At 40.6% G+C, this 17009-nt stretch overlaps 1 protein-coding gene across 9 annotated transcripts in view; it reads left to right on the plus strand.

Annotated features, from left to right (window-relative positions):
• The window catches only part of PPP2R2B (protein phosphatase 2 regulatory subunit Bbeta), a 492508-nt gene that overhangs the window by 24937 nt on the left and 450562 nt on the right, over positions 1–17009 (plus strand). The window contains exon 1 of one of the 9 annotated variants that reach the window (XM_003266590.4): positions 211–733. The exons of 6 other annotated variants lie outside the window; for them this stretch is intronic. In XM_003266590.4, the coding sequence (XP_003266638.1) occupies positions 655–733 (79 nt within the window). In that variant the 5' untranslated portion in view covers positions 211–654. Of the gene's footprint in view, positions 1–210; positions 734–17009 lie in introns of those variants that run through there. 2 more of the 9 variants (XM_003266588.3, XM_030827016.1) reach the window with 2 other exon arrangements.

Below are 17009 nucleotides of genomic sequence, written 5' to 3' on the forward strand. Positions count from 1 at the left end.
AATCCAGCTTCTGGCTTCACCTAAATGATAAATGGTCCTATTGTTTGGGCTTTAGTATTTTAAAAAAATAGAACTAAATCTAGATTAAGCAAGGACAGAGACCCATTTCATTGCACTGTACTTTAATATTCCTGAGATCCATGGCATTAAGGGTGGCTCCTTTTAACAGCCATCTCTCTCCAGGGCGGAACACTATGCTGTCTTTGTTTCATCTGATCTTTCAGCTAAATAAGAGATGGTCACTTATCCTCACTACTCCCATATCCTGCTGGATTTCTCTTGCGAAAAGAGAAACTCACCACACGGGAAAAGGTAGAGGTTTCAGGCAGAGCATTTCAGCGTGTGTTTACAGGCAGGACTGACTTACTCAGCAAATCCTGCTCAGAGGAGCTTCAGCCAATGAAGAGGCTATATCCCGGCTTGCTTGGGGGCTTCTGAGTTTGAGCTGCATGCAGAAATGTAAGGCAGTGCTTCCTGGCGCTGATGGCAAAATGGGACCCATCTCCAGTTATTCCTCGGGCAGCCCAGCTTTGCAAATCTGGGAAAGAACCTACATAAACATATTGGTGATGTAGCCAGCTTAAAAGGCCGAGAGAATCCTTATGGATTCAGGAGACTGTTTTTTTATTTAGATTTTTATTTTTTATTTGGAAGATGAAATGCTTCTCTCGTTACCTGCCTTACATCTTCAGACCTCCGAACACCATCCTTTCTTCCAGCTGCCACACAGAAGGTACAGACCAGAGAGGGAGAGTGTCTGGGTGGGTGGGGAAAGTGGGCTGGTGTCTGACTTCCCACGGGTTCCGCTGATGCTGCTTTCTGTAGCTACTAGGTGACTGTCATTCCTGGCAAAAGCTTGTATCCAACAGACTTAGATCGGCTTCTAAAATCAGTCTGTCTTGTACAAGGAAAGGGAAGTGTTTTCTGAAGAGCAGAATAATGTTGCAAAGGTAATCTCAAAGCTGACACAGCTAATTAGAAAATAACTCAGAAATATTTTGCCAATTTTCCTTGTTCCATTTAACATGCAAACAAGTCATTGGAACTAGTGTCAAGAAAAAAAAAAAATCAGTAGGTGCTGCCACATACATCTGTCTGAGCTCTCTGTTTTGTCACTGTCTGTTTGATAACTTGGTGCATGCCCAAGAAAGCAATTAGCAAAATAGAATTAGCTTAGTACATCACTGTGGAGTGTTGATTGTTGGATTGGTTCACTTGGAGTCTGTACTTGGGTTACAGAGCAGTAGGAACACAGCTGACTTTCAGCACTTACATGAAATGTGGTTTCTGGGGGTCCTAAGTTAATGCTTTAAAGAGAGGGTAGGCTGAGCCTTCTACACCTTCCCCATTTCCTGTTTTCTTCTGGGGACGTTCTCTGCTGCCTTCTAACCTAGCATGCTATGCATACGTGTGTGTGTGGCTTGTAAACATTCTGGCAATTCCCTTTCAACTAAGCACTGCAGAATTCAACATTTCTATAGTCAGAAGCTGGTTGTATACCTTCTATATGTGATGTGCCTGTGTTTGAGATCTGACATATCCTAGAAAAAGAACAATTTCAAGAAAAGCAACCGGCTGGACATTTTTAAGGCTTAAGGATTGTCCTACTAGTGGTATTTGATTGAAAAGGGTTGAGGATGCTGAGGTGCTGTGACTCCAACTCATGTCTAGCCACACTCTCTTGGAACTGAGCTGGTGACCGGCCTGTTCTGAAAACCCACTCTTGTTTTCATCCTCCAAGTAGAATCCTGAGATTGGGGGCTGTGTGTTTATAATGAAGGAAGCTTGTATTATACCATAAGGTAATTGTTTATCCGTACCTTCAGGGAAGGGAGTAGACATTTGGGATCACCCTTGAATTGAGACTGAGGGTGGTATTTTTCATAGACATTGATGTCTCATAGACTTTTTTTTTACAATTGGACATTTCCCTTTCAAAATTTGTTGGTGGCAAAAGGAAATGGTCCACTGAGAAATCTTTTCTTCCTCGTGGAGAAAAACTTAGTAAGTCCTTATGCATATTGAGGGGAGGAGAGGAATGAAAGAATGGCATGGACCAAAATCTCCAGGAGAACTTTTCAAATACTGAAGATCTAAAGCCATAGAGAAACTGCCTAGATGACTTTTGTATTTCTGATTGGTCTTCCTGTCCTCTCCTGCCTGCTTAGACTTTGAAAATTTAAACACTTGGTCCACTCAGTTGCTGTCTTGTGTATTAATTAAACGAAACATCCTATATCACATAGAAAAAAACCCGCTACAACAAGAACTTTTAAAGTTGTTTGTGAAAATTAAATTTCACTGATTTATTTCATTAAAATGAAAACCTCATTTTGCTTATGTCAAAACAATTTCTGCTTCACCCACTATCACCAGATTTCAGGGTGGGAGGGTGGAAAAGCATGTATTTAATTTTTTGTAAACCTAATAAAGACAATAGGTAAGGAAAATAGCATTTGCCAAACATTAACATCGTGAAGGAGGCTCTGGGACATAATGGAAAAGACATGAGTTATGTACCAACATACCAAGAAAGCAGTGCCAGGTCACTTAATTGCTCTATGCCGTTTTATCTATAACAAGGATATTGAGATGAAATGTGACCATTGAATAAAGTTCTTTGTAATGCTCTGCACATGATAGGTGCCATCTGTTTTTGAGTCCCATGCCCCATGTGTTTTCTTAGATATTGAAGTTTGCTTTATTTTTCACATTACCTTAATCAATGAGTGGTTTCCTCAAACTCATCACTTTGCCACCAGAAACTAGTTACACTTACTTAAAGTTTGTCTGGGGAAAAAAGTTACCAGAATACATCTGAGGTTGTGTGTGTGTGTGTGTGTGTGTGTGTGTGTGTGTGTGTTTATATTGTTGGCAATTGTGTCACCCTGTAGTCTATGCCAGAAAAATAATATGGCTGTGAACTTCACATTTTATTAATTTGAAAAAGTGCAGAATGAATAGTGTGTGAATATCTCTGTGAAAGTCAAATAAATACAAATAGCCCAAACAATCTCCTTAAGAGAAACTCTAGAACAAATTTAAGAGCTTTAACAATTTCTGGGCTTCTTAGGGGATAGAACCATCCTAATTAGAAAACTTGGCTTGTCTTCCCAACTTCTCCTTGTCATTGTTTTGTTTTTGTTTTTGTTTTTTGTTTTTGTTTTTGTGTGTGTCTGTGTGTGTTTAGTGCAGGAAGGCCATAGGTTTTGAATCTTAGCTCTGTTACGTGTCAACTGAGAGATATTGAGAACTTATTTAACCTCTCTGAGCCTTAGTTTCCTCGTTTTAAAATATAGATAACAATACTCCACAGGATAGTTGCAAAAAAATACATTCAAAATGACATAGCAGGGTGATAATAATAATAGTAATAACCAGCATTCACTTGTATTTAGTGTATCAAACGCATTATCTAAGCACATTATATATAGTAACACATTTGTATGTAGGGTAAATCAACAATATGTGGTTCACAACTATTGGTTCCTTTTTCCTCCCCTCCCTCACTCTGAGCCCTCACGCCTGCTTTTTCATACATTAGAGGAGATTTGGTTCTCCATGTAGCAGTCAGAATAATTTTTAAAAATATGATTATCTTACCACCTCACACTCTAAAACACAAACACTCACATTTAAAACCTCTCTATGGTTTCCATGGCCTACAGGGCCTGTATATTCTGAGCCCTGCCTGACTCTCCTGCCTGAGGTCAAACATCCATCTTGCCTGGTCCCCAGACACACAGGCCTTCTTTGGTTCCTCAACATTCTCCCTCCCACCATAGACTTTTGGGCTGCTTCTCTTTTCCTTCTGCCCCATTGCCTTGTTAATTCCAACCTTCAACTCTTAGCTCAAGCTCAGAAGCCATCCTGACGCTCAGCTGATCACAGCTTTTAAAGAACTGGATTTCTTACTTCAAAGCACTTACCGTTATTTGTCATTATGAGCAAACCAATGTGACTGTTTTGTTAGTCTCTGTCTCCCTGCTGTACTGGAAGCAGGACCCATGTGTAACTGTTGTACCTCCAGAACCAGAACAATACCAGGCACGTTATAGGTGCTTAGTAAATTTTTGTTGAATGAAAGATGACAAATACCAAGGCTGTTGTATGGATAAATTTCCAAAACCATATGTGAAAAATATTCTGAAAAGCATTCACTCCTACATGCATGAAAATTATTTTCATCATTGAGGCTTGGGGAGCTTTCTGTAACCATACTTTAAGGAACTAGTTTTATTATAATGTTCTTTAACTTGAAATAAGAAGATACAAACAGAAGCCAGGGCAACCAAATAGTGCAGATCCATAATCAGGGTTTTGCAAAGAGGATTGGACTGTCTTTCCTTCTCTGTGGACCTCATTAAGGAAGCATATAACTCCTTCCCCTTGGTAGGGGAGGATTCATCCACAAAAGTGGTATCAGAATTGGAGAAACAAAATTCCAATCATAGCTGTAAAGAAGCCATTCAAGCTGGGTGTGGTGGTAGGCCCCTGTAGCCCCAGCTACTCGGGAGGCTGAAGCAGGAGAATTGCTGGAACCCGGGAGGCAGAGGTTGCAGTAAGCCGAGATCACAGCACTGCACTCCAGCCTGGGCGGTAGAACGAGACTCTATCTCAAAAAAAAAAAAAGAAAAGGAAGCAAAACAGAAATGAAGAAATGAGAGAGTCAGTGAAGTATAAGGAACCTTGCCTGATACTTTCTGGTGGACCTAATTTGGCACCAGGCACTGGAAGACCTGTTATTGTTATCTAACAAATCAGTAGGGACACTTTCTTTTCCTAAAGGGACAACGGTACTGTGACTTGCCACGTGCTTCTTCCTTTCCTGAAATTGTCTTTCTCTCATTTCCATGCTGCTAATCTCTACCCATGCTTGGAAACTCAGCTTGAGTCAAGTCTTTCTAGGAAGATGTCTTCAACAACTCCAAAAATGAAGTTGTTATTATGAGTCACACAAACCACAAGGAGACTGGAAAGAAGAAGTAAGAAGCAGCTTCAGCACCACGAACCTGTGGACCACTGGCCGTGTGCTAAGGGCTGTGCCTGTGCCATCTCGTTCGCTCCTCACAAGTCTCTCTTATTAAACGTCATTGTCTCCACGTTATAGATGAGGAAACTGACTCAGACGCAACCTATTCAGAACCACAGCTAGTGAAGTGGTAGAGCCAAGACTCAAGTCCAAACTCTCTGAATCCAAAATCGGTACTCTTAATCTTTATGTCACACTGCACATTTCCTTCTGAGTATGAGAACAGCTGTCAGATTACATTGAAACAGTCTATTTAGACATCCGTCTCCTGAGTGGCCAGCAGCAACTTGGGCACAGGAATTCTGCCCTACTCATCTTCAGTCTTGGCATCCTGGTTTAGTACAGAGCTTGACTCTGAGTAGATGCTCAAGAAATCCTTCTTAAATGAAGGACTCAATGGGAGAGTGAATAAACAAACTGACCCATATTCTATCAACAATGGTCCTTCAAGAGGAGGACATATCTTAAAGCAAATATCTTCTAGTGACAACCGGAAGCATGTTTGCTGGAAATCTACACACACACACAGAGGGAAAAATAACATCGTATTTTTCTAATTCTTTGTTATATTATAAATAATAATAATACAAGAATAAGTAAAACATAGGACGCATACTATTTGCTAGGCACAATTTCGCCGTGTGTATATCAATGTAGGTATGGATGTGTGTGTGTGTGTGTGTGTGTGTTTATCCCTAACAGTTCTATAAGGTCAACACTGTTATCCTCATTTTATCCATGAGAAAACCAAGTCACAGACAAGTTAAGTAGTCTAAGTTGACACAGCTGTTAAATGGAAGGGCTAGGATTAGAACCCATGCAGTCTGGTTCCAGGGTACATGCTAAGAATGGGTTCATTACTACTATATTTTGTACCTTTTTCATATTTATGGATTCTTATTTTTCATGTGTTTGAAATTCTCTTCTCAGCCCCTTTCACATATTTAGAACCAACCCACTCTTCATAGCCCACGTCAAGCGCACCTCCACCCACAGCTTTCCCTGACTACTCATTTTCTCATCCATCATTCTCATCTTATAAATGCACACCTACATTTAAAGTCTTTTCCAAGTGCACACGGCATTTGTCTGTAACATGGAAATAGTAATGCTCAACTCAAGGAGTTATTGTGAGAATTAAGTAAGAGAAAAACCTTACATTGTTTGATATTGCTTTATGTCTGAAACGTATTTTTTGAATTTTATGTAAATGCATTAATTATCCCTGCTGTCATCTAAGGCCAAGCCTCCACTTTAAGCTGGGTCATCTCCCCTCTCTCTTACTCAAGCACATCACTCCTGCACTTGTTCCCACTCTGTCAGCACCAAGGTTTTTCTCTCTACAGGATCACTTTTTGCAGTCCACACACATGCTATAAATCATCTCATTTTAAACACTGATCTCATGAGCCTGTATCTTCCTTCACCTGCTGCCCCATCACCTGCTCCTCTTTTCAGAAAAATGCCTTGAAAGTGTCATCCACACTCACTCTCGCCATTTCTCCTCTGATTTGCGCTATCATGCCACCAAAATTGCTCTTGTGAGAGTCACCAGTGACCACCACGTTGCAGTCCACTCATGCCTTTGCAGGCCTCTTCCCACCGCAGCCCTCAGCAACACTGACAGATGATTGCTCCGTCCTTCCTGAAGGGGTTTCTTGTCTTGGCCTCAAGACCCACTCTTTCTCTCTGTTTCCCTCTCCCTTGCAGTCTCAGACTCCCTGCCAGTTCCTTATCATCTTCCTAAACTGTAAATATTGAAGCCCAGGAATCAATCCTCTCCTTAACATATACTTGCTCATAAGTGTTCTCATCCACTCCTATGGGCTTATGTATCATTGATTTAATTTCTATATCCAGCTCCAATCTCTCACCTAAAATGCAGACTTGTACATCCAACTTCCTAGCCAACATTTCCAATCAGATGCATAGTAGAGATCTCAAAACAGACCTGTTGATTCCCCTCCTAATAAAAACCGTTTGTGCAGTATTCTTCTCCAGCCTACGAAATAAGAGGGAACTCTGTTCTCCTAGAGACTCAAGCCAAAAACCTTGGAGCTGTCCCCAATTTCCTTCTTTCTCTCATATCATTCTTCCAATTCTATGGTAAATCCTTTGGGCTTCACCTCCAAAAAATATCAGGAATCCAATTGTGTCTTATCACATCCATCACTCAAATGTTTCTTTACCAGAGAATCATTTCCTTTCCTGGCCTTCCTATGTAAAATATCACATACACACACACACACACACACACACACACACATACGCACACACACACACTCCCTTTCTCTCAAGATCGATTGATTTCTCTCTCTCTCTCTCTCTCTCTCTGCCTCTCCTCTCACCCCCAGTTACTTTTACCCTGTTTATTTTTCCTTCACAGCACTTATTTTTACCTGACCTATTATACATCCATTTACTTGTTTGTTGTCTGTCCTTTCTCACTATAGAATGTAAGTGACATGAAAGCAGAGGCTTTCTCTGTTTTGTACATTTGTATATCTCCAGTAGGCAGAACAGTTTCTCCCACATATTAAGCATATAATAAATATTTGTGGGTTGAAAGCACGAATGTATGAGTGAATGTTTATATTAAGTCTTAGTAATAAAGTAGGGGAAATGGGTTTCAAAACTAGACAAACCTGGGTTCCAATCTCAGCACTCATAATTACCTGCTGGATGACCTTCCATTACTCAATGGGTGTATTTCCTTCTCTAATGATAATATATCAAAGTATTGTTATGAGAGTGAAAAAAAAGTGTTGTAAAACACCTAGCATAATGCCTGTGGATATTCAGTGAATGGGGCGTCATATTCTTCTTTCATATTTCCCACTGCATTCACTACAGCAATAACCAAGGATAGTCCATTAAGTGTTTTGCTTACCTACAAAGCTAGCATTTATTGTAGGCTCGTTACTTGCCAGGCCCTGTGCTAAGTACTTTACAGTTACTATCTCTCAAAACTATTATGAGATAAGTACTATTCATTTTCCCCATTTTACAGATGAGCAGATAAGACACAGAAAGGCCGAGTAACCTATCAAAAGCCACCCAGCCAAAATGTGATAGATCAGGGTGTGCACCCATACTGCCTGACTCCAGAGTTCAGGCTCTTTGCTGCCCTACAAGACTACCTACAACATTTCAGGCATTGTTCTTAGCACATGGGTAATTAAAAGATAAAAAACACTCATCTGTACTTTAAGGTACAGTCTAGCAGGAGGGAAAAAGGCAAATGCACACAACTCTAACAGTAGGTTTTAACCCTGGCTATGCGTGAGAATCACCTTGGCAAATACACAGGGCTATCTCTACCACAGCCCTATTGAATGAAATCCCCTGGAACTGGGCCCCAGGAATCTCAGTGTTTAGCTTCCCCAAGTGAATCTTATGTACAGTCAGAGGTAAGAACTCAACAATGGCCAGGGTAGAGAAATATACTAAAAGCTCAAGGGAAGGGCTCTGGGAGAAAATCTCTCTAAAATGACAGTAAATTTGCCGCTGAAAACAGGTAACTTTTGGCGAAGTTTTCTGATATCTGGCAGAAAAGTGGCTGGCATGGGAAGAATCAAGGTCACTGTCATCCACCTAAGAGTTCAGTGAAACTATGTTGAGCACTTATTTGCTTCAAGGTAGCTGTGAATTTGCTTCAAGAGTTTATATTCAGGTATTGGCTAAAACATCTACCTAATATACAGAAAGTCATTTTATTTCCTGGCCTTTAATTTTATCATCTATAAAAAGGGGGGGAAGTTTTGCATATATCAGACAATTGCTTTGGTGAGTAAATGTGATCATTCATACCAAGTATATAGTATATTACCTGGTGCAAATTAAGAGCTTAATAAAAAGTAGCTATTATTAATACTCTATATTAGTAGAGTCCCCAAAAATCAATTCTTGGCCTATGTACATTTTGGGGTGTGGAGTTTAAGAAATTTTTAAAAAATTGACAAATAATTGTACATATTCATGGGGTATGTAGTGAAGTTTTGATACCTACCATGAAAAGTGATCAGATTAGGGTAATTAGCATATTCATCATCTCAAACACTTATCCTTTCTTTGTGTTAGAAATCTTTAACATTCTCCTCCCAGATATTTGAAACTAATGTATTATTGTTAACTATAGTCATCATACAGTGGTATAGAACACTGGAACTTATCCCTCCTATCCAGCTGTAATTTTGTGTCTTTTAACAAATCTCTCCCTACCCCTCTCTATGCTTGTGTGCTTTGGTACAATGTGGTGATAGGAAGAATCCTGGGCCTGCAGTTCAGAGTCATCTAGATTCCAGTCCTCTTCACACGTGATGACCCTTGAGAAATTGGCTAATCCTGCTACGCCTCAGAGTCAAATGACAATATAATGAAACTTGGTGGTGTTGGCGTCAGATTAAGGGATATGTGCTTTGGGAAATACGTCCCCCTCTTAAATCTTCCCATATTAAATCAGAAGTGGTAACCCATTTTCAGGAGTTTCTAATATCCATACAGAACGCAGCAGAGGGAGGACAAATACTCAAGTTTAATAAAAACCAACTGAGCACCAGGCATTCTCCCTGTGTTATCACAGGAGGATGATTATCCTAAGTCTGCATGGTATTATCCACATTTTACAGGTGAAAACAGTGAGGGAGGACTAGTGAGATGAAATATTTAGTTGAAAATGCCTTTCACTTTGGAATCAGATAAACTAGAGTTCCAATTATGACTTAAAGTTATTTATCCTCTGAGTGTTTTTTTTTCAACTTTAAAATAGAAGTAATAATGCTTCCTTTTCATGTTTAATTGTAAGAATCAAGACATTGAAAGCAATGTGCCTGGTAGCCACCTGATAGATGGCACCTGTACTTACACTGACAGTATCTTTGCTAGATCTTACCAGCATGACATCAAGCGTCTTCAGTTGCAAATCTGGGGTTCCTCCCACTTTGTTTGTTCCTAGCAAAAGAGGCTCCTGTTTTCGTTCTTTGACTCTTTCAACCTACATCACCTTTACTGCTGTTTGCCTGTAACATACACTGATCAGTGCTCTTTTGATTTGTGTTTCTGGATCTATTTTTTGTCTTTGGTTCTTGTGCCCCAAGGCAATTCCTTCATTTGGACTCAATTTTATAAATCTAATAGAAAAATCACCAGCAGTGAAATCATTGCCATCATTAGAGAGACTGGCTCATTAGTTTTCTGAGTCATTGTTTCCTCACTGGCAGATTGAGCTGAAAGGAAAGATGGGCTGAGAGGGCCGAGGCCTTTATCTTCACATGTGTCTGCAAAAGCACAGTTAGTAGAAAAAGCAAACTGGAGGCAAAGAAATGTATGACTTCGAAGATGTGTATGAAAGCCTGCTCTGGATCTTATTGTTGATACACAAGGATGTCACTTTTTGGGAAATTTTGGGAGCAAATTCAGTATTCTGTGAACCTTCTTGTAAGAGCAATTATTCATTTATTTATTCATTTATTCAAAAAATACAAACACACACATAAAGAACATCTCTATTATGTGTCAGATATCAGCTGGGCGATGAGTTCACAGGTAGTAAAAATAGATATGGTTCCTGCTCTTATGGAAGGCAAATAAATTAATCTAAGAAATTAATGTAAACTGTGACAAATGCAGCAGTGGAGAGGATATGACATTAGGACAAGATCTAACAAGGCTTTGTTATGCACAGGAAGATCAGGAGAATTTCCCTAAAGAAGTGTCACTTGAGCTGAGATCCAAAGGATGAGTCAAACTTAACTAGGAAGAATTAGAAAAAGGATATTTTAGGCAAAGGAGAGTACATTTGCAAGGCCCAGTCCCCAGAGGGTCATGGTGAAAGCAAGATTCTGAGGGAAAGCCATTGTAGCTGGAGCACAGAGACCAAGATGGGGTACAGTGAAGATGAAGCTATCAAGTGATGTGACCCTGTGTGTCTCTGTAACATAAATTACAAAGTTTCATCTTAACCCAGAGAGCAACTGTAAATTATCGAGGGGTATACATTTAAAAAAATATATATATATCATATTTGCGGCATGAAAAGATTTTTGGGACTGCTGTGAGGAGAATACATTAGAAGAGCTAAGAGCGGATTAGCATGCAGTCATGTGTCGCTTAATGATGGAAATATGTTCTGAGAAATGCATGTTAGGCACTTTCATCACTGGGGAAACACAGACTGTGCTTACACAAACCTGGACCATAGAGCCTACTACACACCCAGGCTATATGGTATAGCCTATTGCTCCTAGGCTACAAACCTGTACAGCATGTTACGGTCCTGAATTCTGTAGGCAATTGTGACACAATGGTAAGTATTTCCATACTTAAACATATCTAAACATAGAAAAGATTCAGTAAAAATACAATTTGAAAATCTTATGGAATCACCATCGTATATGTGGTTGATTATTGACCAAAATGTCATTATGCAGTACATGAATGTATTTTAAGGGGTGGGACACACAAAACCGAGATAAGTGGTCACTAGAAACAGTCCTTACTGTTACATTATGTAGAGTTATAAATGGCTCTAGGTATGCCCTCAAATTCCTGAATGTCTATCTGTGACTGTATCTGAATAGAACTGCTTTATAAACATGGAAACCTGTTTATTGTCTTGACATCCAGACAAAGAATTTTTTATTCTCAATGAGCAATGGCAGAAACACATTCTGTTCTGTTTGGAAGTGGCAGTAAACATTCCAGGCATAGGAGTGAATTTGCTCTTCCAGGCAGACCACTTGCAAAAGCATGATGTTTGGAAGAAAAAGAAAGGCAGTCTTAAGACAGAACCACTGAGAATGTTTTCATATCATGTTTATTCAGCAAGATATAGCTGCTGCGTCAAAGCCTCCAGATAGAATTGTGCATATGCTCAGCTGTGTATATTCCTATAGAAACAGCAAGGCAGCCCTCTTAGGGGAGTTGACCAACAGTCAGTCTTACAAGCCAAGGTTAGGATGCCACGTATACCTTAATTAATAATCTTTTCATCATCCTACAACCCAGATGACAGGATGCTTAAGCATGTGAGTCGGAACCCCAAATGTAAAATCCTTCAGAAGCTAAAATAAAAGCATGATACTGGCTGTTATGAATTTGTGAGTTCAAGCCCTGTCTAAAGGCAACACAATTCACTTTTTAAACAAAAAAGAAAGAAAGAAAATATATTGTGCAAGGAAAACGGAGTTGCCCCAGTCCTGTAGCACACCTACTCCCATCCCATTAGAAAGAATTATAAAATTTCTATGCAAGAGGAGACTTCTGAATTCATCTATGCCAGCCCTTCACAGGTGCCCTGAACCCCCTCACAACATTCCTGACCAGATAGCAACAGAGAGATCGCTCCCTCTCAAACCTGGCCATTCTACTTCTGGACAATGCCAAGTATGCCTAAGTCTTTAAATTGCACTGAAATCTATTTCTTAGAACTACCAAATAAGAAACCTGAGGCCCTTTCCTCGTGAAAACTCTACATGAGCTTGAGGAGGGTTTTCATACTCTCTACAGCCTAAAGATTTCAAATTCCTTCAAGCAGCGCCCTATGACTTCAGGGTGGTAATAAGCATTTAGGTGTTTAGCCCTATTCTAATGTTTTAATGTATTAGCTCATTCAGTGCTATTTACAGTCTAGTTAAGGGAAAGCATTAATTGTCCCCATTTTACAGATGCAGACACCAAGGCCCAGAAAGATAAGTAAGTTGCCCAAAGTCACATAGTTAGCAAGCAGAAGAAGTGGGATTTGGACCCATGTAGGCTGGCTCCACACCTCTGTTCTACTGCTTCTGAGATGGAGGGAAAACACAGGCTTTACTGTTAGAGCCCCGCATTTGAATAAAAGCTCCAACATGTCCCCTGGCCAACTGACTTCCCCTAACTAAGCCTCTGTTTCTTTATCTGTAAGGTGATGGTCATAAAGCTTACTTCAGTATTGCTGTGAGATTAAATAAAATAATGCATGCAAAGAAGCAGCACAGTGCCTTGCACATACTGGGCATGCAGCAAAGTCTGAGGAAGTAAATGGGTGAATAATTAAATGAAGACCTCCTGGTCCTACCCTCCTGTATTAGTTTGCTAAGTCTGCCATAACAAAATGCCCAAGTCTGGGTGGCTTAAACAACAGTAGTTTATTTTCTCACAGTTCTGGAGGCTGAAAGTCTCAGATCCAGGTCCCAGCAGGCTGGTTTCTCCTAGGGCCTCTTTCCTTGGCTTGCTGACGATCGCCTTCTCAACTGAGTCCTCACGTGGTCTTTGCATTTCTCTTCTTGCAAAAACACCACCAGTCCTGCTAGATTAAGGTCCCACCCCTAATAACCTCATTTAACCGTAATTACCTCCTTAATGGCCCTATTATTAAATGCAGCCACATTGGGGGTTGGGGCTTCAAACTATGACTTTGCAGGGGGGCACAATTTAGTCCATAGCTCCTCCCTCCCAAAGCTTTCTTACTCTTTGCCCCAATTCTCAAGCAAAAGACCTATTTTAGGTTGTCTTCAGGAGTTCAGCCAGGAACAGGGAGTTACAGCGTAAATAAGGACAAAAGACTGAGAACAGGTGTATAATACATTATCACCGCAAATCATTGTTCCACAATCCAGACTGTATAGTATTCTGCAGCCTAGAAATAACGCAAACAAGCTACAAGTTATTAGCCCCTGATCTCCTCTAACTCTCCTCTTCACTCACCTCACTCCAGCCACACTGGCCTCCTTGCTGTTCTTCCAACAGACCACGTACAGCCCCTCTCCAGGGCCTTTCTACTTGTGGCTCCCTCTGTCTGGAACACTCTCCCCTCAGCCTCATGGTTCTTTTCCTCACTTTTTTGTCTTTGCACAATCATCCTACATACAGGCCTTCCTGCCTACTTTGTCTGAAAAGCACACCTCTCATCACTTACCCTTCATCTCACTCCCTAGATTTTCTTGCTACTTGACATATTATGTATTTGTTTATCATGTCTTTCTCTTGCTAGACTGCTAGCTCCATGAGAACAGGTACTTTGTGATTTTGCTCATTATTGTACCTGGCATATAGTAGTGAATGATAAATCTTTGTTGGATGAATGAATAATCATCATGGTTAGTAGCAGCAAAAGGCTAAAAGTTTTTGTCTCCCTTTTTCTAAGACAGTAGTTTCCAAATGTTAGCTACCGTAAATAAGAATTATCTACAGTATTTGGCTTACAGATTTGTACCCAGTAACCAAAACTCTGGATAGTCCTATGGCACTTTTAATTAGAAGATCTCAAAGGAATCCCTCACACTGTCATCAACAAAGCTTTGTCACTGAGGTGTTAGACACCATGAAGCTATGGTATAAAAGGGTTAAACAAATGAATAAAAAGCAAATAATAAAAATAAAGAAAATGAAGATCTGGGGACTTACAGCCCCCCTAAAGCTCTGAATCAGTAGATCCTGAGCTGATCCAAAGAATCACCATATTCAAGAAGTACCCCAGTGCCTTTTGAGGAAAAAACCCTAAGTGTAATACTTCAAGAAACTTTGTCCTAGGCTGACAAATTTAAAAAAAAAATGGCACCGCTGAACTTTGCATAGTCTCCTCCCTCCTTCCATGTCTAGTTCAGGGTATGGAAATTCTGGACTTAGCACCAGGGAACAATGATGGTAGAGAAAAGGGGATTAGATGTGCTGTTTATAATGCCCAGTTCTCTAAGTCTCAGTTGGAAAGAGCATAGCTGCAGACCTGCTAAAGGAAGGGTCTTACAGGTGAACTTAGAAGTAAAGGAACAATGTCAATTTTCTCCCTTGCCTGTGCACAGAGCTATTTTCTAGATGGCTGCTGCAGCCTGTGAGGAGAGGAGGGCACCCTCTGGCCCTTGGCAGTCCTCATCAAGTCAGACAGCCAGAGTTGGAAGCCCTTTTTAGATCCTGCCCGCCATCTTGCAGAGAGGTTAACCCAAAACCCTTGAGGTGAGCTGCCCAAAACCACACAGAGAATTCGTGTAAACTAGCAGGACTGAACCAGCCTGTGGACTCGAGTGGTGTTTTGGCCTCTGTACTTACATGCAAAGTAGTTTGACTATTTCTGACATTCCTGGGAATACCTTAGAACAATGTGCTGACCTGAGTAGTAACTCTGTGAAGAGGGGAAAACACCTCAAGGATACACTATAAAGAATCGACTACCTTTCGCATGGCAGGCATGTGTCTTGATAAGCCCTCAGGAGAGAACCAGCCTCAAGGTATTTTTAAATGGCTGAGGGAGGCATGTGTAACGGCACTATTATTTTACAGTTTTTTTTAAAGGAAACTCATCTTCTTTGAAATTGGCCCTATTTATACAAAGAATGAGCTGAAAAGACTCTTCGCTGTTATTAAGCCTTCAAGAATGTTCTGTAAGTGCTACCTTCCTCACATTGAGTACCTAACAAGGTAATTCAGGGCCAGGGTATATGTTACATGTTTGCTCACATTGAGCGCCTGAAGCATCACTAAGTAATGGGCCAAGCCTGAGTGTTTTGATCTCAGGGCTGGGGATTTGGGACAGTCAGATATTATGAACTGGTTCTCCTACAATTTCTCCAGTCTAGTCTCAAGCATGACCGTGTGTTAACTTGCATTTGTCCCTGTCTAACTGACCCAGGATAAGCTTTCTGTACCTGCTAGGAAAAGCCTTCTCCAAATTCACTTTGTTTGCAGTTATTTCTAGTCTTCTGTTTTGAAATTGTACTTTAAACTTTGATTCAGATAAATTAGAGCTGAGATGATAAATGGAAGTGATCCTATGGGTAAGGCGGTGGCCAAGGCTCTCATTACAATTCTCTGTTGATCCTCAGATATGCTAGGGTATCACACAAAATTATTTATTTGAAACAGCATTATCAGGTCATAGCACAGACCTCACCAAACTGATTAAAGTTTGAGGCTTCCAGTGATACCCAATGTTCGTTTAAAGACCCACTTGCCCAGCAAGACCTGATTTTATGGCATGGAAGAAGAAAGGCATCTTCACTCCATAAATTTTAGATTTTTATAAGTGAGGCTCTCAAAGCTTGCCACTTAACTGGGTAAACAAATGAAATAAGATATGTAAAAGCATCTGAAACAGTGTCTGGGACTTAGAAGGGACTCAATAAATGTTTCATTCTGCTCTTCCACCTGCCTTTGTCTACAGAGGAAATTTAGTGTTGGGCCATTTTTCGGTCCTTTTATTAAGTATTACTTGAGCACCTACTATGTGTTGAGCATGCTTCTAGACACTGAGTATACAGTGCTGTAAAAGACAGATGGATCTCTGCTCTCATCTTACATTCTGGTGGAAGGAAATGGTTGATTAATCATGACAAGCATTAGATCCAAATTCAGGTGGGAACTAAAAACAAGACATGAACAAGGAGATTCAGATAAAATTGAAATGATGAACTTGCATATGCTGAACTGCAGAAATTGCCTCCAAATTGGTCCTCCTGCAAGTAGGCTTCATAGATGGTCTCCATGGTAGGTTTCTGAGCAGTCTTGGCTCATTTAGGTGCTTACTGGTAAGTATTTCTCAGGCCCCAGTTGCAGATCTCTCTTTTCCCATCTTGTTCTCTAATTCTGCACAGACTGTGGGCAGATGCATGATCCTGCACAGAAGTAGAGCCCCCTGGGATCTAGCTGGGTCTTCAGACCCAAAGGACAGCATTCCTTTCTTCAGTGATTTTGAAGGCTCTGTGATGTATAAGCAGAGGTCAGGTTCTGGACCAATTACAATGAATACTGCCACCCACCTCATGGCACTTGCATATTAGTAGGGGAAAATAGCCATGGGGAACATCAGTAACTTTTAACATAGTGATAAGGGCTGGGAAGAACATAAAAACAGGATAAATCATGATAGTGACTGAGGGGTGATGGGTTACCGGGAATTGGGAAGACAGGGAAGGCATCTCTGAAGAGGTGCATTTGAGCTGAGGCTTGACTGATGGGAAAGGGTCAGCAAGGCGAAGAGCCCAGTGGGCAGCATTCCAGGCACAGGGAA

The sequence above is a fragment of the Nomascus leucogenys genome, chromosome 2 (assembly GCF_006542625.1).
Source record: "Nomascus leucogenys isolate Asia chromosome 2, Asia_NLE_v1, whole genome shotgun sequence".
NCBI classification, from domain to species: domain Eukaryota; kingdom Metazoa; phylum Chordata; class Mammalia; order Primates; family Hylobatidae; genus Nomascus; species Nomascus leucogenys.